The sequence below is a fragment of the Adiantum capillus-veneris genome, chromosome 11, assembly GCF_014529385.1.
Source record: "Adiantum capillus-veneris isolate H3 chromosome 11, ASM1452938v2, whole genome shotgun sequence".
Classification (NCBI taxonomy): domain Eukaryota; kingdom Viridiplantae; phylum Streptophyta; class Polypodiopsida; order Polypodiales; family Pteridaceae; genus Adiantum; species Adiantum capillus-veneris.
The window spans coordinates 40,972,888-40,999,487 of record NC_140941.1 but is presented as its reverse complement, the minus strand read 5'-3'; the positions used below and the strand labels follow the sequence as shown (position 1 = coordinate 40,999,487).

General features: G+C 41.4%; 2 protein-coding genes across 2 annotated transcripts; both read left to right on the top strand.

The window, feature by feature from the left end:
* Positions 1-21,625: 21,625 nt before the first annotated feature.
* Positions 21,626-23,663, top strand: LOC147447146 (uncharacterized). The gene is made up of 5 exons (XM_086524256.1): positions 21,626-22,862; positions 22,946-22,986; positions 23,064-23,146; positions 23,287-23,406; positions 23,528-23,663. The coding sequence occupies exons 1-5, from the start codon at positions 22,753-22,755 to the stop codon at positions 23,651-23,653; spliced, it is 480 nt and encodes a 159-aa protein (XP_086380382.1). The 5' UTR covers positions 21,626-22,752; the 3' UTR covers positions 23,654-23,663.
* Positions 23,664-23,671: 8 nt separating this feature from the next.
* On the top strand, positions 23,672-24,352 carry LOC147447145 (uncharacterized). Its single transcript, XM_086524255.1, has one exon. It carries the CDS (start codon positions 23,672-23,674, stop codon positions 24,011-24,013), a length of 342 nt encoding a protein of 113 aa, XP_086380381.1. The 3' UTR covers positions 24,014-24,352.
* The last annotated feature ends 2,248 nt before the right edge of the window (positions 24,353-26,600 follow it).

The window sequence follows — 26,600 nt, the reverse complement described above, 5'->3', positions numbered from 1 at the left end:
ATGAATGGTTCGTGTTAGTTCCCGGTTAGTCTCTAGCCACCCAACTCTTAGGTGCGGCACATTGGGCTTTACCACCCCAACAAAACTCTCTTCAATTGACACTTTACTCTCAGTATCTATGTAAAATCCCTAAATTTCTGTGACACAGCCTGATATAAGGTACATAAAGACTCAAAATTCTCAATGAAATTGAATACGGCCACTAGAATCAATACCAATCCATTTCAATGTTGGAGTTTCAAATTGGCTATTGACTAAAGCTTGATCTTAATCACTCCTCTCCAATAAAAAGTATACAATTATTCTATTAATCTCAAATATGTACAAGGAATTCTAGCCAAAATTCGAAGTCTCAAGTTTTTTAAAGTAGTCAAAGGACCAATTTGCCAACTTAAGTTCTTAAAAATCCAATTTCTAATAGTAGACAATTTTCAAATGACTCCCAAATTTTCACGCTATTTGTATGATGGTTCTACTAACCTTGACAACCAAAAAAATATCAAATTTGCAATCTCTAGATAACAAAAAATATCAAATTTAAGACAGTTAAAAAAAGGTATTTTAAGACCTATTCAGTTATGAGTACACTTATCTCCAAGTAAGTATTGGTCAAATGTGAAAGTTATTTCGACTCAAATGTATACTCAAATGATATCAAAACTTTTAGGTGCTGTAAATAAGTTCTTATACTTTATCCACAAAAATTTCAATTTCAAGCCTCAAGAAAAAGATGTGTATTATCTATACCTCTTGGGTATAGTCGACATTTTTTAATCATGGAGCTGTGGTCATTGATCCACTCATGCATGGATTACCGCAACGTACCTTTGGTTTTACCACGATTGAAATTGTGATGATATCTAAAGAGGTGTCACTTGACCTTTGGCACTACTAGCCCCTACTTAGGTATACTATTATGTATATATATCTATGTGCTTATGTGCATATATACTTGTGTATATATATATATATAGATGAGTGAGTAGGGAAAGAAAGCTACATCCCATATTTCTCTCTGTAATGTAGATGTAAGACTAGAGATCACCTGGTGGGGAGCAACCATTTGGTTCTTTGTTTGGTTGGTTCACATCCAGGTGGGCTCCCACTCGGGGTGGACATTGTCTCCAGTGAACCCGAGTCTTAAGGTGGTGAGACCAAGCAAAGAAATTAAGATTATTTGTGGCTAGTTAACCCTAACCCATAAGTGTTATAGGATTATTTTTGTTAATTGCAGGCATGGCCATCTTACACCTACTCTATTCCTCTATCGGTGGTAGATCCAGACCTACAACGGGCTATCTCTTTACGGGACCAGTACCTCCATTTGATGGATGCATTGTTTGGCCCATACACTCTGCAACAACAGCTTGTGACCTGCGGTATTTCTCTGTAGGCTACACGATGGGGGAGTCAGGGAGGGACTCCTTACATCCAGAGCCTCGCACTGATGACACCTCAGTCTACGGTTCCTTCTTACCATCCTAGACTCCCCTTCCATCATAGGGTCCCAATCCCATGGCATCACAGGGTCCCATGCCACTCCATTCCACTCATGCTTCACCAGAGTATCGTCAACACACTTCTTCTAGCAGTACGCATCGATGCTCATCTCAAGGCAGCGAGCGCTGAGAGAGACTTAGTGGTGGGGGATCTTGTGGCTTTGCTTATTTTGGTAGTGGGGGGGAATGGAGTCTTCTATTTCATAGTCTGCCACCCTGACACAGAGGACGAGGATAGAAAAGCACCCTTGCCAAACACGCATGGATGCTACTATAGGGTAAAATATGGGAGGGAGGTGGACTTTGATACATCACAGGGCAGGGCGTTTTGACGCCATCTTCAGATTTTTATTCATTCTACATATAATAATTGTTTTGTAAAGTTTAGAGACCAACTACCCAATCATTATGCACGCTACATTGAGGATGTGTTGCATGATAGATTTTCAATTATCCCCAATCAGCATTATTCAAAACAGTAGTTGGAGGGCTACATTTTTTTTTTTTTGAAAAACAATAGTGTACGGAGCACAACGGCGAACCAAGTTAGAGATCCAGACAGGAGCTATTGCGGTGGCAACATGGCACATGCGGAGTGGGAGTGTGCAATGCAAGAAATGAGCAATCAAGCTGCAATGGGCTCATCCTATAGACAAAAACGTGAAGCTTGGGCTAGACAAACTCCCACACACTATGACCCGAGAGGCAAAGAAACATGGAAAGACAAATATGTAAGATTGGTTAAATTACAACCTAAATTGGTGATTTTAAAGAGTATAGTTGATGATTTATTATTGTTATTGTTAACTTAGGAAAATATCACTCTTAGTCGACCGACCAGAGATGGTCAAGTTTCAAGAGCAGCATACAAAATTTGAAACTTGGCAATGGTTGCTCGAGAACAACCACATCTCTCAAGAGCAATTCGATGCAGCGGTTGGATCACTACAAGCGGTAAGTTTAAACAAAGGATTTTGTATCAATTGTTTTGACCTATTGATATTTGTTTTATTTGGTTTGGATTTATGTGGAGTCAAGGTGATCAAATGTACGTGCCTATGGACGACGATGAGGAGGAGGAGGATTAGATAGAAACATATTTGTCCAAACTTTCATAAAGTCCCAATGTGGCACAATGTATATACAACTATTTTCATTTTATTTGAAACTTTTTTAAATAGTTGATCGTTTGCAATTAGAATAGATTCCTAATGAGCATAACAAGAGTGCTTGGGTGGAGAGAGCAATAAAAAGCATTACATCTATCTAGATAGGCATGAACAATACTTCAAAAGAGAGAGAAATTAAGCTATTGACAACGGTTGAGGACCGGATTTACATGGAGCCGATCCCCCTAGTCCAAAAGGCTTTGTATTATAGGTTCCCCCCATCTAGGGAGACATTTTACGATACAATTCTTTGTGTTCCTTCAATAACTAGCTAGTGCAATGAATATGGAAGCTTCAAGCACTAAGAAAACACTTACAAAACACAACATCAATTCCCTCACGGTCTCAGACCCAAGACCTCACACACCTTCGAAGATGGTGAGAGCTAGCGGGGTATGAGAGTAGATTGAGAGGAAGGAGTAGTCTTACGAGAAAGAAGTATATCTCCTCATATAATCACTTATAAAAGATTAAATCATAGCTTAGTAATTAGCATGGTACAGGAGATGAGCATGCATCGAAGCTTGGATCTTGGTTGGATTTGCATCACAAAGCCAAGAGTTGTTGGTGTAGGCCTCCCTTCTCACAAGCTTGGAGTAGATGATGAGCTTTCCATTAAAGCTTGAGAAGGAGAGAGAGAGAGAGAGAGAGAGAGAGAGAGAGAGAGAGAGAGAGAGAGAGAGAGAGAGAGAGAGAGAGAGAGAGTCTTCTTGCTTCACACATGAGATTGTGTGAGTGTGTGTGTGATAAAGCCTTGCCAAAATCAGTCCCCCTCTCTCTCTTGATCGACCCCTCTTGCTAAATCCTCTTGATGGCACCTCATTGGACCTCTCCAAGCTTAGCGAATAAAAATTGAGAGGCATAAGTGATAGCCTTGTGAAATGTGTCACCCTTTACCCTTTTATGAGAGCTTTAGGTAATTAAATAATGTAGCTAAACTCTCATTGGACCCCTTTGTGTTCTGGCCAATAGGAATCAGGCAAGCCATTGGGTTGTTGAATGCTCATTGGACCCCTTGGGAGACTGTACAATAGTATTCTAGATTAATTCTTATTGATTATTTTATTAAGTGTTTTTAAATGAATTAAACTAGATTTAATCTAGCCTAATTCTCATTGGTCCACCTCCATGGCCATCCAATAGGATTTGAGTGCACCTTGTGGCAATTGGCCTAGGGAGCTGACATGTGTTCCCTATTCCCTTTGTGTAAAGGGAGCCTGTGAGTATGTGTGTGTGTTTCTTTCTCATCCCCTACTTACACGGGTCTCCTCCTCCTATGTAGGAATCTTGAAGACTTTTTGGCACAATCACAAAGCATCTAATTCTACTAAGCTTGACCATTGGACACAACCTTTGAATTTTGGAACCCTAGCATTTTGGAAGTCTTAATGGGCTGAACCTTAGGGTCTTTAAAACCCATTGTTGCACATTGCTCTTTTGAAGATGAACCCCCCCTTTGGATCCCTAATTTCCATCCTTTGGATCCCTACTGTGGCCGGTCTGCCAGCATAACCAATATTCTAGCTTTTTCTCCCCGGGCACTTTCCGATATTAAATGATCAATTTAACATAAGAAAATTATTTAGGAGAATTAGATATTAGTTACTATGAAATTACCTCTCTCTTGAAATCATAGTCGTCCTCAACTATGGGGTAGAGAAGATAAAGCCTATTCATTAGTCCTTTTGCTAGCGGGTAGAGGATCCCTATCTTACCCTATGACATCGTTCCAGAATGGATGACTAATCCATTTGGCGCTTGAGAGCCTAAGCTACCGCAAGCATGTCGGCACATGAGTCCTATCAATCTTCCATAGTAGAGTGACAAGCTCTACTTGGTGTTTGGAAGACGTTGTCTCCACAAACTTGATTCTAAGCATGCATACTACTTAACATTTGTGCACACTAAAGAAAAAGAGAGTCTTATAAGACAAAATATTTGTTCATTTTGAACATTTGTACATTTGCTTACTCTCTAAAAGCATTGACAAGGTTTAGCTTATCCTTTAGTTGTATGCCTTGCATCCATCTAGCATCTTCAAAAGGATAATCCTTAAACTTAATAAGATACCATCGGATAGTCTTATCGCCTCTTAATACCTTGTCTTCATGTCAGAGAATGGACTCGGGCTGTAGCACCTCTTCTTGGTCCTCGATCTTTGACGGGTCTTCAATAGTTGGTTCTTGGGGTGGCTCTCCTTTGTAAGACTTTAGTATGCTCACATGAAAAGCATCGTGTATGAGCCAATGATTGGGCAATTTGAGTTGATAGGACATCTCATTGATTGGTCTAAGAATCTGGAAGGGACCATAGTACCTTTTTGCTAACTTAGCATAGTACTTTTGGTGTCCCGTATGTAGGATTCTTGCCCATCAAGTGCCTTCATCGCGCCTTGGGAAATTTAAGTAAGACCCAATCATTTCCTTTAAAGGCTTGGGATCTTTTGTGTTTATCAACAACAACCTTTTGCCTTTGTTGTGAGATAGAGATAGCATCCTTAATCTTGTGGAAAGATTCTTGTAGGTCTCGGCTATACTCATCTGCAGCGAAGATCTTCTCGTGTACCTTAAGTAGTGAGGGACTTTTTGATCTTCCCTCAATTACCTCAAAAGGTCACTACAACAAAAAATGGTGTCATCGACATAGATATCGACGCACTACGTCGATATCTGCGTCCTTGTAAAACTGTCGCTACTTGCACCGATATCTGCGTGGAAAGGCTTTATTTGCGACACAGATATGGACGCAGATATGGACGGAAATATAGATGCATATATCGACGACCATAACAGAAAAAAAAATCTTGGGCAGAGGGTAGGTAGCCTAGCCTGTGCCTAGTGAAAAGATGGACACAGCCACAGCCAGACTTCCTGCCCTCTGCCCAAGAAAGCGAGCAGCACCAAAATCAACTGTGCTCCCACACGCAGAAATTTCGGCAAAGATGCCTTTGTTTTTACATAAACTTTTCAAAAAAATCCATATCATGTATACGCCTCCTACATGCTATCCATGTAGGATCTCACATGAGATTTAAGGCCAATGAAAGAAATGAAATGAACTTTGTGCAAAACCATAACCGTACCAACTTAAAACCATAACCATAACGAACTTAATTTGTGCAAAACCATAACCAAATTAAAACCATAACCGGCCATAACCATATTGATCAAAACCATAATGCAAATAACCATAACCACAAATAAAACAATAACCATAAGCATAACCAGAAAGTTAAACATAACCATAAACAAGCCATCCTTCAGCCATGCTACCCTCATGACGAGTTCTTTGACGAACGAACCCCTTTAAAGTCTTCATGAATCTCTCCAAGAAGAACATCCATCTGCTGTTGATGGTTCCAGCAACTGCAACTTCATCGACCACAAGCACAAGCAAATGCATTTGGATGGTAAGAATGTTTGTTGGAAAATACTTCTCCACCATACACACTGCTTCGATTGCATTCAAGTGAGTTGCATCTATGCTGTCTTTTCTTATCTCTTTTGATGAGATCCAACGCACTAGCTCACTAATTTTATAAATGGTACATGTGATGTCATATGTCAGACAATCTTTTATGGCAATTGGTAAGATAAACTGTAAAAATGTGTGCCAATCATGCGACTTAAGACCACTAAGATTGTCATGTCTAGTAAAGGCCGTTTTCAAACATCGCATGCACCCAGTAGGAGTCTGGAAAGAATATATGGTCTTCGTCACTTGTTGCTCTTCAGCACGACTCAAAACGCATGGACCTTTTGGAATAGCATACGCTCCATTGGACTTTTGTCGAGGCCACATCTCTGGCATTCGACCCACAGCCTGTAGGTCATCTCTCTGAGCTTTGCTCTCCCTTTTTCCAGTAATGGTCTTCCATATGATTTCTCCTACATTCTTAAAAATGTGCATTGGGTCGAGCAGATGATTAATAAGCAAATCACTCCAGTACGGTAGTTCGTGAAAAATAGACAATCTCTTCATGCCGGGTGGGTTAAAATCTCCACTTTGTCTAGAGGTACACGGAGATCAAACGGCGTTTCTTCTATCCGTTTGACCTACGGCTTGCCATACGCGCTCTTGACATTGCCTAAAGACTACCTAATGGACTACGGATTGTTTCGGTAGGCATAGAAGTCATTTTCGAAATCCATTTGCATTTTTCCGTGGAAAAATGCAACCGGATTTGACCTACAGCTTGTGTATTTGGCGTTAATTCCAACCCATTGACCTACGGCTTGCCATACACGCTCTTGACATTGCTTTAAGACTACTTAATGGACTACGGATGGTTTCGGTAGGCGTAGAAGCCATTTCCAAAGTCCGTTTGCGTTTTTTCGTAGAAAAACGCAACCGGATTTGACCTACGGCTTGTGTATTTGGCGTTTCTTCTATCCGTTTGACCTACGGCTTGCCATATGCGCTCTTGACATTGCCTAAAGACTACCTAATCGTCTACGAATGGTTTCAGTAGGCATAGAAGCCATTTCCGAAGTCCGTTTGCGTTTTTCCATAGAAAAACGCAACCGGATTTGACCTACGGTGGAGAAGCCGTTTATGAAGTCCGTTTGCATTTTTCCATAGAAAAACCCAACCGGACTTCAAAAACGGCTTGTATTTTGGGCGTTTCTTCTATCCGTTTGACCTACGGCTTGTTATTTGCCCCCGCCCAACCTTTTTTGAAGAGGAAGCTTGTCTCTAAGAGCAACGACGGCGCTGTTGTTGCTCCCTAGAGGGCTTTCATGTGTAAAGGTGAGAGTTGAGCTTCGAATGTATTTTGAGCTGGTCAAATGAAGTCAAAGAAGCTCAAGAGGAGTGCCACATGTCGGCCGGTTATTAAAAATGCTAGAGGAGAGTGAGAGAGAAGCTCTGTGGAGCGTTGTGATGGTTTTTTGAGCAAGCAATGAGCCACCATCTTTGCCTTTTATGTTTTGTCGCTCCTCCCTTCCCCTTTTCTTCTTCTATTCTGCTCTCGTACTATCCGCGGCGCCGACGGAGCGTGTGTACGCCCAGGCTGCTGGTTACACACACACACACACACACACACACACACACACACACACACACACACACACACACACACACACACACACACAGAGAGAGAGAGAGAGAGAGAGAGATTGTGTGTGCAGATAGAGAGAAATTGTGTGTGCTTTACATGCTGTCACTAAGAATGTCGAATGATGACAGTAAGATGCAAACGTTTCCGTTGGTCATGCAGGAATATGCAAACTTTTTGTTAATGTATTTAAAGCTTTTTTATTCTATTTTTGGATATACAAAACCCTAAAACTAATTAACTTGAACCCTAAAATTAATTTCAAGAAACCCTAAAATACAATTAACAATAACAAATTTGAATATAAAATTATATAATAATAAAAAAATTAAAATTAAACAACAATAGCAATTTGAATTTTCAAATTAAATAACAAATTTAAATATAAAATTAAACCAAACTTAAAATTAATGTGTGTGTGTGTGTGTGTGTGTGTGTGAGCAATGAGATTGTGCACTCACATACACTCGTATGTGTGCACAAAGCTTCCGGAGTAGCTTCCACATCTGCAAAAAAACACACACACACACATTGTGTTACACACACACACAAAAATAACCAAAAAACAAGGACAAAAGGCTTACCTGCAACAAGTAGAGAAGATGTGATGGTCATTGCCCAAGCCCATAGTAGTCCAAAGGTGCAGATCTGGCCGCGAGTTGTGCGAAGAGAGAGAGAGAATGAGTTTTTGGAAACACGCAGAAAATAACCCCGCGGTTTTGTTTTTACCAGTCGGCATCGGTATACGCTGCTGTATACGTGTCGGTATACATTGCTGTATACGGGTCGGTATCTGCATCGGTATACGCGACGGAAATTGAAAATTGAATTTTTTTTAAATCTGAGCTCCCTCCAGTATTGCCGATCTCTCTCTCTCTCTCTCTCTCTCTCTCTCTCTCTCTCTCTCTCTCTCTCTCTCTCTACTTCCCTATCTCTCTACTGATCGAATGAGCGACTGAGCTAGGGAGATCTAGACGCCCACGACTGCGGAGGACTACACAACATCGACAGAGGCTGCATCAGAGGATCCAAGTCACTTTGGCTCAACATGCACAATGCCCGGTCAGACTACTGACCATGGAGGAGATTGATGAGATCCGCCAATGACAAATGCTGGATCTCCTATGATCTACCTATCCCAGCTAGCTGTTTTAGCCGTTTAGTCCACACCCAGTAGTTTAGGATTCCATAATATTTTATTTTGTCATTTTGTCATCTTTTTACTCTGACTTTGTATCAGATCCACCACATTGTAACTTTCTTGTCTCATAGGTCACTTTGGCCTTTCGAAGACGTTAATATAACATTTCATTTCATTTCTCTCTTTAATTTTAATTTCTACGCATACATTAATTCTCTCTCTCTCTCTCTCTCTCTCTCTCTCTCTCTCTCTCTCTCTCTCTCTCTCTCTCTCTCTCTCTCTCTCTCTCTACACACACACACACACACACACCGCTCTCTCTCTTTCCTATACACACACACACACACACACGATGTAGAGAGAGAGAGAGAGAGAGGAGAGGGGTTGGGGGGGGGGAGTGACATAATACCTGCGCAGCAGGTTTCGGCCAAGATTTGAGCAGGCAAAAATGGCCCCTACGCGCGTGCGAGTTTCCCTTTTTTCCCCCAAATTTTTTTGTGTCGCAAGATGCGTCGATATACGCATGGCAAATAATGCCTTTCCACGCGTATATCGATGCGCATTGCGACACGTATATCGACGCATATATCGACGTGCTCTAATTACGTCGATATACGCGTGGAAAGGCATGGCCGTCGATATATGATGCGTCGATATCTTCATGTTATGTTGTAGTGGGTGCTTTTCTCGTGAAAGTATGTACAGTGTTATTGTAGGCATACTCCACTAAGGGTCGTTACTTCTCCCATTGGGATCTTTGATCTACTCCCGTTACATAGGCTTTTAGTAGATCAAGGATTGTTAGGTTAGCTATTTCACTTTGGCCATCCGTTTGTAGATGATAGGCCGAAGAGAAGTTTGGCCTTGTCCCTAAATTCTCAAAGAGACCCTTCCAGAAATTACTGGTCATTCTAGGATCTCTATCCGACACTATGGACATTGGCAAGCCATGGTACTTGAAGATTTGTGATATGAAGAGGGTTGCCATTTGATGGGCTTTGATAGTATTTTTGACAGGTATAAAATGAGCTTGTTTGCTGAACCTGTCTACTATCGTCCATATTCCCGTATTCCCATGGATAGACTTAGGCAATCCAAAGATAAAATCCATGGATATGATCTCCCATGGTGAATTAGGGATCAGAAAAGGTTGAAGCAATCCAGATTGCTTCCCTCTATCAAACTTCGCCTTTTGGCATACCACACATTTAGAAACATACTCTTGTATGGTTGCTTTCACGGTAGGCCAATAGAAATATGTTTCAATCTTTTTTAGGGTAGACTGTATCCCTCTATGCCCCGCATAAGGAGCAGCATGAGATTCATACATTACTGTCTCACGTAGTGAGTTAGTAACGCATAGTCTATTGCCATAGAGAAGATAACCATCTTGTAAAGTAAATGGTTCCTCTTTTTTCCCTAGTGCAAGGGCTGAAATCACATCTCTAAAATCAGGATCAATAGCATACTCATCTATCATAGAAGATAGATCATTGTGAGTTGCTATGGAAACCGCATTCACTCTCGGCCGTCTTGAGAGTGCATCAGCTACTTGATTATGCTTTCCAGTAATGTGAGCAATATGAAAATGAAATTGCAAAAGGAAATTTGCCCAACTCATTCGTTTGTCAGAGAGCTTGGTCTGCGTCATGAAGTACTTAAGTCTTTGGCGATTCGTCCGCAGAATGAAAGGAGTCCCCAATAAATAGTGCTTCCATGAGTCTAAGGCATGTAGAACTGCGAGGAGTTCCTTTTCATATATGCCTAGAGCTTGCTCAACAGGGTCGAGACTTCGACTTTCATAGGCTATGGCGTGCCTTTCTTGGAGCAAAACAACTCGAAGGCAATCACCACAAGTGTCACATTGGACCTCAAATGGCTTTGAGAGATCCGACCGTGTATGTACAGCTTGAGAGATAAGATTATCTTTAAGCCTTTTGAAAGCATTGTTCTCCTTGGAAGACCATGTATACCTAACGTTTTTCTTTGTTAGGTCATGTAATGGTCCGTGATTTGTGAGAACTTTTCTATGAAGTGCCTATAGTATTCACACATACCTATAAAGCTTCTTAGTTCATGAAGATTACTTGGTTTAGGCCATCCTTTTATTACCTCTAACTTTGATGGATCCATTTGGATACCATCTTGAGAGATAGTGTGACCTAAATACTGAATCTCTTGTAAGAAAAGCTCACTTTTCTTTCGATTAACATAAAGTTTATTCTCTCTTAAGACTTGAAATATTACCTGGAGGTGTTGTTTGTGTTCGTCTAGTAAATTAGAGTAGATGATAATATCATCAAGGAACACTCCAATAAAGGTTCGGTGAGGCCTGAATAGCTTCTCCATCAAGCGGTTGAATGTGGCTAGTGCATTGGTCAAGCCAAAAGGCATGACAATGTATTTGTAAAGAACAAACATAGTGCGAAATGTGGCCGTCTTTACAATGTCTTAATCAACTATCCTTATTTGATGGTAGCCACTTTTTAGGTCAATCCTATTGAAATAGGTCGACCCTTGTAGCTTATCAAATAGGTCTTCTATGTGTGGAACGGGAAACCTATTCTTGATAGTGATCCTATTTAGTGCTCTATAGTCAACACACATACGATATGTGCCGTCTTTCTTTTGCACTAATAACACGGGTGAGCAAAATGGAGATGAGCTAGGCCTAACCATGCCCTTCTCAACTAACTCATGCACTTGCCGCATAATCTCCTCTTGTTGAGCTTGAGAAACTCTATAAGGAGGTTTATTAGGCGGTGAACTTCCTGGAAGAAGTTCAATTGCATGGTCATCATTGCCTCGTTTAGGAGGTAGTTCACAAGGGATGTCGTCAATAAAAACATCTTGAAATCCCTTGAGAAAATTGGATAACTCTAGTTCCTTGCGATTGTATATATTTTTCTTTTGCTAAAGCATTAGGTTCATTTTGAGAATCTTTAACAAAAATCATGTACATGGAAATAGAGCTCTTTATTGACTTATTGAAAGCTTGTGTATGTACAATGGGTATGGTGTTACCCATCTCTTTGGCATCTATGTACATATCTTTTCCCTGTACTTAAAGTAGATTTTCCTTTCAGGAAATTTAACATTGGTAGACATGTGATCAAAACATGGTGCCCCTAGGATTACATCCTCGTGCTTGAGAGGAGAGATAAAGAAGTCATCTTTGTCCACATAGCTTTGGACATGGAGCCTCAATTTCCCAATCAAGGGAGTTACTGAAGCTTCTTGCCCCTTGAAAGCACCATTTGCGGGTCCCATCTCATAGGATTGGATGCCTAGCTTGGTGGCCAACTCTGTGGATATGAAATTGTGAGTAGAACCAGGGTCAAAGAGAATAAAAGAATCATGTTCTCTTACATTTCCCCAAGCATGGCATAGAGGAGATTCTTTGTGGTGAGCTTCCTCTTCTTGAATTTCAACCAAGGTAGCTCTAGGAGGCTCATGGCGGGTGTTCTTTTGGGGGTAAGCGCAGTACGCATGCCCTTGCTCACCGCACTTGAAACAACGGTTATCCTTGCGATAACGCTCAAGATCTTCACGAGAGAGTTTGTTTTTGCCTTTGTAGAATCCCTTCTCCTTAGCTTTTTTTCTATTGGAATTTCCCTTAGTAGACTTTTGGACATTGTCCTTTCCCTTAGTCTCATTAGAACCCTTGTTTTCCGTGGGATTAAGATTTCTCTTAGTCCCTTTTTGGAAATTGATTCGAGAAGCCACCAATATAGTATGGCGTATGACTGCAGATATGGTGCGTGGCCTTTGGGAGTTGACATAATTCACCATTTCTTCAGTTAAGGCCGCACAAAATTGTTGTTTTTGCTCTCCAAAATCCATCTTTTTGAAGACAGTGGCTTTGAGATGTATGTCCTTGTCTACATATTTGTGAATGGATTCGTAGGGAAAGAACTTCAAGCTTCACCATTCGGTGAGTACTTTGTCTTTGGCATCGGTGGCCATTAGCTGCTTCATGATGGAATCTCTTAAAGCCTTCCATGTTTGTGGAGCTTTACCGTTAGCCCGTAGGCTAGACCACCATTACCTGGCGGACTTTTGAAAGTGCATAGCTACATGACCGGTGTAGCTTAGAGGACTCCGTGAATTCCTCATCTCCAAACGCCACATCGAATTGTTGGATGAAGACCAAGACTTTGTCTGTAGCACCAAAGGTGCCATCGTAGGTAAGGAAAGAGATGCTCTTTCCTCTCTCTTTGAACTTCTTGAGCTTGGACGACCTCTTCCATGCGGCATAGGATTTCCTATGGCCTCTTCTTTTTTATGGTTCAAAAGTTGCACCATCGCTTTCTTCAGAAGATGAAGAATTTGAGGAAGATGGAGAAGAGGGTGACCTCTTTCTCGCCTTTTTCTTGCCTTGATCCTCTTTGTCTACACCATCACTTTATTCATAAGAGGAAGAGGATGAAGAAGATGGAGAAGAGGGTGACCTCTTTCTCACCTTTTTCTTCTCTTGTTTTCTGTCATCCCTCTTTGAATTATGGTTTGGAGAAATGTGTGATGGTCTTCTCCGTTTAGGAGGTGATGGAGAGCATTTTGCCTGCCGTCTTCGTGGAGCCATCTTCACCGAGGTGGCAGGAGACTTGCTTCTTTCTTGTTCCTTTGGTAGGAGCTCTTGAGTTCTCGTTTGGGAAGGAGATGCGTCATCAAGAAGCAAATTTTTGAGCCCTTCGTATAGATTCTCTTCTTCGTTCCGAATCGGAGAGAGGCCTCTTTTGGAAGTCTCACAAGGAGTCTTCCTAGGTACTCTCTCATCATGGTGGGGAGCTTGGAGAATCCCATGAGCACGAAGCTGTCGTTGCACTTCAATTTGGAGGGATGGGTTGCCCTTAGCTTGTTGAAGCCTATAAACAAGGTAGTTTACAAGCATAGGGGCATCATTAGTAGCCTGCTCATTAGCAAAATCAAAGCTATCAACATTAATTTCATTCTCTTTACTATTGTCAGCCACTCTAACAACTTTTAGGTATAAATTTTTTTTAGGTGTACTTTGGCACTTCAAGCCCTAGTTGCTACTCCTCTTCACCCCTTTCAAAAATCACTCAAGCTACTGTACCCGTGGCTCAAATACCATTAATAGCAAGGAATAGAAGAGAGGGTCTTTCAACACCAAAACAGCACCGGCTCCTTTCAAGCTTCTAATAGCTCAATAGTGGTTAAGCCGTAGGCAAGCCCCATAGGAGTCCAATATTAAGACCATAGCTCTCGACAATGATGCCCCATTATCTGTACAAAGGCAGATGGACTGCAAGGCTAAAAAATCCCTATTCTACTTACTCAATTGTAATTAATAATACCAACCATTTATAGCTAGCTTGAGGACCTCCTTTCTTGAGCAAGAAAAGAGAAACCTTGTGCTCTGATACCAATGTAACATTTAATGGCCTTGTAACTTGTGTGTAGTGGAAACGTAGCATGAACATAGTGAGCATTTCATTAGAATAGATTTCTAATGAGCATCACAAGAGTGCTTGTGTGGAGAGAGCAACAAAAAGCATAACAATACCTAGTTAGATAGGCATGAACAATACTTCAAAAGAGAGAGAAATTAAGCTATTGACAATAGTTGAGGACCGGATTTACATGGAGCCGGTCCCCCCTCCAAAAGGCTTTGTATTATAGGTTCCCCCCATCAAGGGAGACATTTTACAATACAATCCTTTGTGTTCCTTCGAAACTAGCTAGTGCAATGAAGAGGGAAGCTTCAAGCACTAAGCAAACACTCATAAAACACAACATCAATTCCCTCAATGTCTCAAATCCAAGACCTCACACACCTTCAAAGATGGTGAGAGCTAGCGGGGTATGAGAGTAGATTGAGAGGAAGAAGGAGTAGTCTTACGAGAAAGAAGTATATCTCCTCACATAATCACTCATAAAAGCTAGACATAGCTTATTAATTAGCATGGTAGAGGATGTGAGCATGCATTGAATCTTGGATCTTGGTTGGCTTTGCATCACAAAGCCAAGAGTTGTTGGTGTAGACCTCCCTTCTCACAAGCTTGGAGTAGATGATGAGCTTTCCATTAAAGCTTGAGAAGGAGAGAGAGAGAGAGAGAGAGAGAGAGAGAGAGAGAGAGAGAGAGAGAGAGAGAGAGAGTCTTCTTGCTTCACACATGAGATTGTGTGAGTGTGTGTGTGATAATGCCTTGCCAAAATCAGCCCCCTCTCTCTCTTGGTCGACCCCTCTTGCTGGCACCTCATTGGACCTCTCCAAGCTTAGCCAATGAAAATTGAGAGGCATAAGTGATAGCCTTGTGACATGTGTCCCCCTTTCCCCTTTTGTGAGAGCTTTGGGTAATTAAATAATGCAACTAAACTCTCATTGGACCCCTTTGTCTTCTAGCCAATAGGAATCAGGCAAGCCTTTGGGCTTCTGAATGCTCATTGGATCCCTTGGGAGACTGTCCAATAATCTTCTAGAGAGATTAATTCTTATTGGTTCTTTTATTAAGTGTTTTTAGATGAATTAAACTAGATTTACTCTAGCCTAATTCTCATTTGGTCCACCTCCATGCCCATCCAATAGGATTTGAGTGCACCTTGTGGCAATTGGCCTAGGGAGCTTACATGTGTCCCCTATTCCCTTTGTGTAAAGGGAGCCTGTGAGTGATTGTGTGTGTGTGTGTGTGTGTGTGTGTGTGTGTGTGTGTGTGTGTGTGTGTGTGTGTGTGTTTCTCTCTCATCCCCTACTTACAGGGCTCGCCCCCTCCTATGTAGGAGTCTTGAAGACTTTTTGGCACACTCACAAAGCATCCAATTTTATTAAGCTTGACCATTGGACACAACCTTTGAATTTTGGAACCCTAGCATTTTGGAAGTCTTAATGGGCTGAACCTTAGGGTCTTTAAAGCCCATTGTTGCACATTGCCCTTTTGCAGATGCCCCCCCCTCCCCCCCCCCCCCCCCCCCCCCCCTTGGATCCCTATTTTCCCTCCTTTGGATCCCTATTGTGGCCGGTCTGCCAGCATAACCAATATTCTAGTGTTTTCTCCCCTGGCACTTCCCCATATTAAATGATCAGTTTAACATGAGAAATCATTTAGGGAAATTAGATATTAGTTATTATGACAGCCCTGAAAGGGCATTGGGCTTGCACCCCATTGGCAAGGGTTCAAATTATGGATCCGATGGGGTGGCTCATCTTGAGTCTTACCAAATGGCGAGCAAATATTTTCGAGCAAGGAAAAAAACGAGCGACTTTCTTTCAAACATAGAGCTATGTGTGTGTGTGTGTGTGTGTGTGTGTGTGTGTGTGTGTGTGTGTGTGTGTGTGTGTGTGTGTGTGTGTGTGTGTGTGTGTGTGTGTGTGTGTGTGTGTGTGTGTGTTTCACACACACACACACACAATGGAGTTTTTGAACTATTATGCCTTGCTACAAAGAAAGAAAAAGAGGGGGAGAGATAAAGTGTGCATGGCTTGAGATCACACACATTGAGGAGAGAGACATGAAGTAAGATATAAAAGAGCTGGTGATACGACAAATTCCATAGGCACACATGCTATCATGTCATCAACTTACATAAAAGAACCACGTCAAGTATACATGAACCCTTACTTGATTGTAAGTACGTAGTGACACCTCAGAACAACAGAAAACTCTATGCTATATCCACAAAGCACCTTGCAGCCAACATTTTTTGATGCATAGTCTCGATCCATTCCAAAACAAGAGTAAAAGCATGCCTATGTAAATTGTATAAAACATAAGCAAATTCCTATCCAAATTAAGGAAAAACTTGTCAAGGTAGAAGGTCTTCCATGTAGAGGCATTGAAGTGAAGTATGCTTTGCATAGTAACTGTGCACTAGCTGCAAAGAATTTGATTGACATTTTAGAAGATAGGGCTATTACAGTAAAAGGTCTAGCCTGATCAGTGTGAGTGTCTAAGTGGATGCATAAAGACCCAAGTTCAACATAAAGTGGTAGTGTGAATGTTTAAGTCGGTGCATAAAGAGCTAGTAGCTTGATCATTGTGAGTGTTTAAGTGGGTGCATAAAGACCCAAGTTCAACTCTGTAGGAATAATCTAAAGGAGAAACATGCAGAATGTGCTCCCAAAAACATGACATGCTAATATTTGCAACACTAAAAGGTAACATCATAGAAAATGGCATATTAATTTTGGAGAGAGAGAGAGAGATTAACACCTATACAAAAGTTTCCAAGAGACCTCAATGTTCCATTTAAGGAGTCTTCAACTCAAGACTATTTATTCAAGAGGGCATTGGATAACAAATTTGCCGCACTTGAGTGATACGAAAGCTATTTAGTTGTCCTTTTCTTTTCTTCAAACACAAACATGTGAGAAGAGAAGTTTTAATGACATAGAAACTCCATAGGAACAATCCCAAGAGACTCAAAAGATCTATATCACAAGAAAGAAACTCAAGAGATACCATATATACTTGGCTGATACACATATTACTATAGTTTCCTCTTCTCTCTCTCTCTCTCTCTCTCTCTCTCTCTCTCTCTCTCTCTCTCTCTCTCTCTCTCTCTCTCTCTCTCTCTCTCACACACACACACACACACACACACACACACATGAGAAATTAAGAAGTTGATGTAGTAGAAACAATTCCAAAGGTCTATTTGAACTGACCTTAAAGATCTACCCAAAGATTTGTGAGCTCTCCCAAGAGTAGTAGGAATACTCGAGTCAAGAGACTAAGGATCTATTGAAGAGTTGTGAAGACTTGCTATTCAAGAGGGCATTTGAATAAAAATTATACCTCTCTCTCTCTCTCTCTCTCTCTCTCTCTCTCTCTCTCTCTCTCTCTCTCTCTCTCTCTCTCTCTCTCTCTCTCTCTCTCTCTCTCTCTCTCTCTCTCTCTCTCTCTCTCTCTCTCTCTCTGTGTGCACATCATGAGAAGAGAAGTTTTTATGTTGGAGGAACAATCCCAAGAGACCCAAAAGATATATTAAAAAACCTGAACTCAAGATATGTGATGCAAGAGGAAATTTAGATAGCAATCGATTACACTTGGGTGATACAAACGTTACTCCAGTTTCCTTGTTAATTTCTTCAGGCGAAGAGGCATGCCCAATACATATTAGAAAAGGTTTTAACACCCAAGGAAAAATCAAATCCGAAGAGATAACAAATTCATAATAATTAAGTAAGCTTGTGAGGTTGAGTTACTATCTGTAGCCATCCGCGCCGGCGCGGATGGCTACATGCAATTCAATTACTATCAAATCAAGTAAGTTTCTAAGGGTTCAGGTACTATTTGTAGCCATCCTCGGCGGCATGGATGGCTACATGTGGTTCAAAGGTAGATAAATCTCTCTCTCTTTCTCTCTCTCTCTCTCTCTCTCTCTCTCTCTCTCTCTCTCTCTCTCTCTCTCTCTCTCTCTCTCTCTCTCTCTCTCTCTCTCTCTCTCTCTCTCTCTCTATCTGCCCTGAGAACGTGGTCACAAAATCATTGAGCATGGAAGCACGAAGGGATGCAGCTGTGATGTTTTTACCTGCTGTGATGTATATGCACACGTGATGGCCAAGCCACTCAGTAACCTTCCAATACGCACCATCTCTAACCTGCTTCTGCTTCAACTGCAACTCTTATATGGTGGTTACTGCTGCTGCCTTTAATACCTCTCTCCTTCCAATTAATACCATAGCTACTGTCTCTTAGCTCTGTCATCTCTCTCTCTTTCTTTCTTTGTGTCTGCGCTGAGAACGTGGTCACAAAATCATTGAGCATGGAAGCACGAAGGGATGCAGTTGTGATGTATATGCACATGCGATGGCCAAGGGACTCAGTCGCCTTTCAATACGGGTTACTACTGCTGCTTTTAATACCTCGCTCCTTTCAATTAATACCATAGCTACACACACTCTCTCTCACCACAGACACACATGATCGCACGAATATAACTGATCATCAGATTGAGTCCTGCAAGTATATTCTAAGAATCACACTAAAGCCAATATCTACTAGATGCTTCGCAAGACAGAAACGCAATTTCCTGTGGCCATCCATGCCGGCGTGGATGGCTACAAGCAGTTTCATGGGGAGATCAGGTCAGATCAGGCCTTGTGGGGGAGAAGAGAGTTCTTTGCTGAGGTGTTTATGGTATAACGCAACAAGTTCTTGGCCCACAGCTACTGCAATATTTTTGGATGACCACCCAGTCTCATGATCAATGATCACTCAATCTCCTGCACGTTATGAAGTTGAGTGGTGCGCTTAGCCATGAAACTAGCCGATGAATATGATAAAAGAAGAAGCTTGCTTAACATATTGGAAGAGACTGTATCTGTTGCATGCTGACAGACGTCTAGGCAAAGGATGGGTATACATTGAGGAAGTAGGGTGCATTGTGTTAAGCAAGGAACTGGAGAAGGTGCACCCAATCAATGGCCTTTGCGCAAGCTTGCCCCAAAATCTCCTCATTCTGGACAGCGATTATATTGGTCTGATCAAGAGCTCGGCCACTGCTACAAACACATTCTGGTGGACATCAAACTTCCATGCCCATGCGCAGAATAGGTTCTTGCTTTAGAATGGTAAGACTGGTGAATAATCCAAGGTTGACAGATTTCCAGATCATTACTTCCAATTAACTGTGCCCAAGCTTCTCTATTAGGCGACGCTCGCATCTCCATGTTTGCCAAATTAGGGAGATTAAAAAAATCCCTTAAACACTACGACACCGTTCCCACGGGTTGTTATAGGGATTTTTTTTTGGAGATTAACCATTAGAGACGATGTTCGCATCTCCACTCGTTCAAACAGTCTGCGCCGCCGCGGGTTGTTACAAGGAATTTTTTCCATGAATTGTGGAGATGGAAAGGCTTAGACAAAATTAATGTGGAAAAATTTGGTTGCAACATTAAAAGAAAGTGACTTTTTTTTTATTATATCTTTTTTGAAAGGCATGATTCAATGTTTTGGGCCTTCTTAGACCTGGCAAGACGTTGAAGCTTTTGTCACAAATTGCAAGCTATTGGGCAAGGCTAATAAGAGGCACATGTAATTTGTCCTAGAGACTCTTGCCTTGAAATAGGAACCCGCATTTCTTTATGTGGTTGTCCATCACATTCAAACCAAGCCTATGATCTCTAGAAATGAGAGCCCCGTCCCAATGAGTGTATTGGGGGGTTGGAGGGAGCCCCTCACTCTCATAAGAAAAAAGGGAGCCATCCGTTATACTAAGATGATCCACCGCTTGCAATATTTCCCCAATCCTATTTTAAGCAGCTTTGACGTGCAACAACCTGTTGTGTGATGTTTCTGAAATACAATTTGGGAATTGGGCACCCGTTTGGAGGGACTAGAGCACCTCTATTATCCCCCTCCATGTTTTATAACCACTAGGTGAGACCGGGACTCCCCATGCTTATGTTGCTTCAAACCCCTCTAGCCGCTTGTAAGGAGGTACATCACTCCTGTTACATACAAAGATAACCTCAAAGGCTCAATGGAATGATTTGGTTAACTCTTCAAATACTTCAAAGAATGCTTTGGATCATATTCAACTTCATTAAATGTATACTATCTTTAAGATACTTCACTTTGTCTTTGAGTTATGTATAATTGTCAATATTACAAAATCAAAGAAAACAAGGTGAGATAGAGCTTTGAGTAAACCTCATCACTCAAAAATAAATGTTAGAAGCTCACTCCCAAGTTCCTTCATTCAATGATGTGTTTAGCTTAAATTCATTTCTAGAACTACTTAATGCAATGCAATCTGTCTTTCCACATCCTCAAATCAACTTTTTCCTTGAACATGTATATGGTAAGTACCTAATGAGTAGGTATAAGTTGTCAAAAAACTATATATGGTTCTATTAACAAATACTCCAATTAATCAAAGACATTGTTGGCTCAATGATGTTAGTTTGGATAGCAGCCTATATCTTGCTCGGTCTTTGCATTGCTCGAAAAAAGTTGCTCGGTGTTTGGATTTCCCCGCGCATCTTGAGATTAAGCATTGCATCTCGAGATTAGTTTTTTCTCACGTTGATATCCACACCTTGAGATTAGTTTTCACAGATCCACGATGGAGATTTAGCGACAACCCTGATTTGAGTATGGGTCATTGATTCCATGGTTTGCACCCCGTGGCACAAGAAGTAGGTACAAGTAGTGTTTGGGAAAGGTTAGCCTCAGCTTAACTTTAAGCCGGTATCATTAGCCAGTTGCAAACCCTGGTAAAGGGAAGAAAGAGTGGTAGAGTGTAGAAAGCCTATAAAGGCTGACGTGTCAGTTCTTCCTTCAAACTCGAGCGGGAGGAGCACTTAAGATTTCTCCGCTCTGCCACTGCTGTCTTGACGTTACCATCTGTTATTCGGTATCGCTGATCGACGTACTGCAGGTACACATTGTTCTCAAATAATCTTCGGTTGCTAATTTCTCTGCCATAGCCATTTTTCTGTTTTGCCAACTCGACTCATGCCTTAGCCATTTCTCTCTCAACCCCGTCTACATGACCCCCTCTGCCAGTGCAAATTTGCTGACAACTGATCAGAACGCTGGAGAGCTTTCGCTCCAGGTTATGATCTGCAGCCGTTATAATAACCCTGCTAAATTAATTTCATCATAATGATGTCAGAACTTTCGCTCCAGGTTATGATCTGCAGGCGCTGCTAGCTAAATTCAATGCATGAGAGTTTCGTCTACTCCTATACAAATCCCAACTGCAGTAATATATAGGTTAATGAAGACATTACTGCAACGGCATTCTAGTAGCTACAGGTTTTGCCTACTGAAGACGAATACGGCTTATTTATTTTTGTTGAAGCGTACAATTAAGTCAAATAATTGCTATGCCTTAATCAGTAATCCATGCTGTTGATTCAAATGGGAGGAATGCCGTTAAAATTTGTATAAACGTTGCTATGCAGTAGTTTCTTGTCTGTAGTACATTAATTAGTGCTTTCTCTTCCAAAGTATAAGTTGCAATTACTGTGTATAATTCCTGCAACGTCATTGTGTGTCGATGACTAATCTGATAAATCTAACTGACATCCCTGTGGGAAATAATAATCCACATCATCATCATAGTCATCATACACGTCATGAGATGCCAAGAGGCGTGCAACTCCAAGAATCACACGAACGTTGTAACTGTATTCACGTGTATATAACTACACCTTCTCTTGAATACAATCATCGCCTTGGCCACGCTCTGCATATCTCTCTGTCCCTTCTCTCTCTCTCTCTCACCTTCTCATTGAGCACTACCTTCTCACATGGTATCAGAGCGAATGTGCAATGTCCAAGCTCGTGAAATCATTCATGCTACGTACCTGTTAAAGTACTTCAAAGCTCGACCAAAGTAGCAATCAGAGCTGCTAGTCTTCTTCATTACGAAGTCGGACCTTGATCCAGGTTGAAGACCTCGGAAGTCACACCAAGAATAATTGCATATGCATATTGTATTTTTCCAAAGCATGTAGATTGAATCTCACACTTTACATATGCATGCCTCTGTATAGATGATGGGTCTTACGGGGGGCGTGTGGGAAATAATAATCCACATCATAGTCATCATACACGTCATGAGATGCCAAGAGGCGTGCAACTCCAGAATCACACGAACGCTGTAGCTGTATTCACGTGTATATAACTACACCTTCTCTTGAATACAATCATCGCCTTGGCCACGCTTTGCGTATCTCTCTGTCCCTTCTCTCTCTCTCTCTCTCTCTCTCTCACTCTCTCACCTTCTCAGTGAGCACTACCTTCTCACAATCCCCACCCGTTTTTCCATCGCTTACACTCAGATATGGTGGAACGCAAAAAAGCTGAGGCCGAGGTCTGAGGAGCGACTGATCAAGCTTTTACATCATTTGAGCAAGCTGATAGTGATCAAGAGCTTTTAAACCATTCTGCAGCTAACGATGCTGATCGAATGTCCATAGAGCAATCAGATATTAGGAAAGAAGATGAGGAAGAATCTGCAGAGGGCAAAGCAGTATTAGCAATAAAAGGGCTCAGTGGACTGCAACGTTCTGGGGCCAGGTGGAAGCGCTTCTGATCAACGTTATACAAGAAAAGTTTCATCCCTTTCCTCACTTTCTCCACTACGCCTTTCTTTGTCTCAGGCAAACCGAAGACATGATACGTAAAGCAGTCCCGCTTGGACGTAGCATATATTGTTGCACAGAAAGATCACACCAGCGAGTTGAACTTCTGCTTCAGCCGAGTCGTGCATAAATTCAGGAATTTATAAGACAACCTCGGATGGTGGCATGAATCTTGTACCTGACGCTTTCCAAGGCAGCATACGTGAATTTCCAGCGCAGGTGAAATATTTATGGTTTGCGTCAATTGCAGTACTGTTCAATTTTCCTTTGTGACCAGATTATGCACGCGCAGCTAGTGAATTGGGTGAGCAATTTATAGTTGAAACAATGCATTTATGTTTCTTTTCCCGTATGTCCAGGTTCTGTTTGAAGTTCACAAGGCGTGTATTCCATTGCAACAAAATGAATTCAGACATGCAATCGAAGAGAACTACACCACGCGACGTCATGAATTCAGGAACGATTTGTCTGCTGAGCAGGTCGATCAATATACTGCTCATGAATAAGCTGCCGCCCTTTGATTGCAATCATTCTCCGAATGGGCCGGACCTGCTTTTAACTTCGTGTTGTTGCTGTCTGTGCTTATATTATATTGAGTAGGTTGCCACGTTGGAGGGTATATTTTGCCCTGTTGGTTCTAGAGATCTTCCACGGAGACGTCAACCGAGGAACATCCCTTACAGGAGGAGGACAGCTGATCGACACTGGAGTAGAGCTGCACAATAGGAAGACGAAGATCAGGAGATGGAGGAGGACGAGGATGAGCGTGAGAATTGGGACTTTACGATGGAATCTCCTCAGCGTCGTCCCCCAGCACCTGAATATCCTTTAAGGGAGTTGTATTCTGCGCCCGGAGCTCGCTACCTGCTAACGCATGCACATGAAGATCGATATCATCTTCGTCAGCCGTCAGCACCATGGTCGCGAGACGAAATGGGGCCATACTTTCGGCGAATGCGGGATATAGAAGAGGCAGAAAGACGGATGAGGTTAGAGTTCTCTGCTGGACCATCGCTTCTGCGGTATGATCCTTTATACGAAAGGTATGCTGAGGAGCGGAGAGAATTCATGGAGCGAAGGAGCTAGCAATGGTACGATTTGTTTGAATGTTTTGAAACAGTGGGATGAATTACAGTACGCTGAAAAGCGCTATCAAAGCCAGACATCGAATCACCAGGCAATCGAAACAAAGTATTGTTAAGCATTCCTTGTGGCCATTTTCCTTCTCGCATTGTGATCACCCATTCGAAATTTTGGTGCGACTGTTTTAGTGATCTAATTGTAAGTCACGTGGTGGTAAACAAGGAGACAAGCTAGGGTTCATTGGGGAAAAACTGCATTTGGGAGAGAGAGAGAGAGAGAGAGAGAGAGCCAACTAAATTTGTATGCAACTCACTTTTGCCAGCTAAATATCAAGAGTGGATCTAGTTTTACAGGTGGTTGCCTCATGTTATAATGAATTTAATGTACATTACAGTACGTACAAATGTTTTAAAGTTATGAAGAAATTTGTGCGTGTGCGTACAATGAATTTGCTTGTTAACATGGTGAAAGTCGCAATGGCCTACAAAAATTATCATAATTAGGAACCCACTAGGAAAACAAATTTCAAAATTCACCTATGTTAATGCCACATGGAAAGTTCTTTTTAAATAGAAAAGCTGCGTTGATTAGACTATCTGCGGAGATCTTGATGATAGATAGTCTAGTGGCTTTATACAAAGCCACGATAATTAGTCTCCATCTTTGTCGTCTTGAAGATTTTGGATTTCCTTTATATCTCCTTCTATAGCATCTTTAACAAGATCCTTTACTTCTCTCATTAGAATAACGAAGCTAAGGGAGACATGAGCATTAGTTGAGTGAGGCAGACCAATTACCTCTCACGTCAAACATTCCACAAGTATGCTCCTCTGACAGCAATCCAGAGAGGGATATCCATAAATTTGCATCCACCAAGCAATAAATTCCCTTGAGAAATCTATAAAGAATTACAAGCAAGGCTTTTTGAAGCTTCTTTTTACATTGAGCTGTAAAACGGAGATGAGGTAATGTAATTTCTTCTTAAAATTACCATATGCAACGCATTCCATTACATACTCCAATCTACTTGGCCTTTCGACCTGTCTAGATTCCCTTGAACTATAGTCTATTAGCCACATAAGATAGCTAGATTGTTTGATAGAGGATAAGCCCATATGCATTTAAACATGTATGGTCATTGTTCAGAGTTGTATTTGGACAGTTTGTCAAGGGAGAAAAATTACCTTTGAAACATCTTTGCAATGTAGGTTTCATGAGATCAATTTTCTCTACGACAAAGTCAACACAACTTTGTGTAACCTAGTAGAGCCATTAAAGCTCTGGTTTAGTGAGTACGTCAATCTCAAATTTTATACACATCCTACCAGGTTTTGATACTTTCTTTCTAACACATGTGGGATCTCCTTGTGAGAGGGCCCAGACCCTGAATTGGGTGTGGCATCCAAACAATATAGAGTCTTGCAACCAAAAGCTCAGAGTGAAAGGAGATCCTGAAGCTTTTTTTATGTTCCAAGCATTCCAAAGCCTCCAAATAAGATCAAAACCCTTTGGAACAACATTAGCATTAGAAACCAAAATTTCAGATGATGATAGATCTCTCGAGGCTTTATGCTCTTTCAAATGGATGATTTTGCCAAGTATAGAGCCTTTTTGCCAAATTTGTGCAAAATCCAATTCCATATTTGATTGAAGAAAACAATGAAGCCCATACTTAACAATATGAAAATTTAGCCATTTTCAATAGGCTTACATCCAACTTCAGTAATAACTACAAGAAAAACTCCATTTGATACTTTATACCCTGTTTGAGCATGATTTATCAAAGCCTATACTATGAGTGCCCCCTCTTGTTCCCTTTTAGCTCACGTCACACTCATAAAATTTAAATATTTCTAGACATGATCTGAGCTTGAGGATTAAATTGGTCTTCACTTCGCTTTCCAATAATAGGAGTCCCCCATCAATCCAGTGTGCTTTGGAGGTGTGGACTAAATTGCATTGGCATAGAAAATAGGCCTTGTAACAATAGAGTTTTCATGTTGCTATTATGCATCAAGTTGAAAAGGCAATTTGTCTAGGGTTAGAACCTCGCATCAAGGGACTATTGCTCTACATCTATTGCTGGGGGTTAGGGACTAGCAAACCAAAACTAGTAGGCCTAGAAAACATGACCAGCTCATTGAGCAATGCATCTAGGAGATTCATGTTGCCTCCCCTAGAAGGGGGAGGACTCATTGGGAGCTCAAAACATCGGGTAGTGAAAAGAGAAGTTGAGATCAAAGGGGAGCATGTGCCCAAAAGGGACAGGATTTTATGGAGAGTGAAAGCAAGGTGTACGAGTAGGAGAGCTTGGCCTTTCGCCTTTCTTCTCGAACCACCTTGTTAAAGTTATAGCATCTCAAGTGAATAGCCTAATGTGATCCCAATATTTATTTTGGCTTTAGGTATCTATTTTACTTATTTGTCAAATCTTGGGTAGGCATATGAAGCAGCACATAAGTGGTAAGGATTTTTTTGAATTAGAAATCGTTTACTCAATAAATGGCCAGCCAATATATGCTCGGATGCTTCGGCCAATATGTGCTTGGAAATGCTTTGGTTGATATGTAAGTCAATTTAACAACATTGT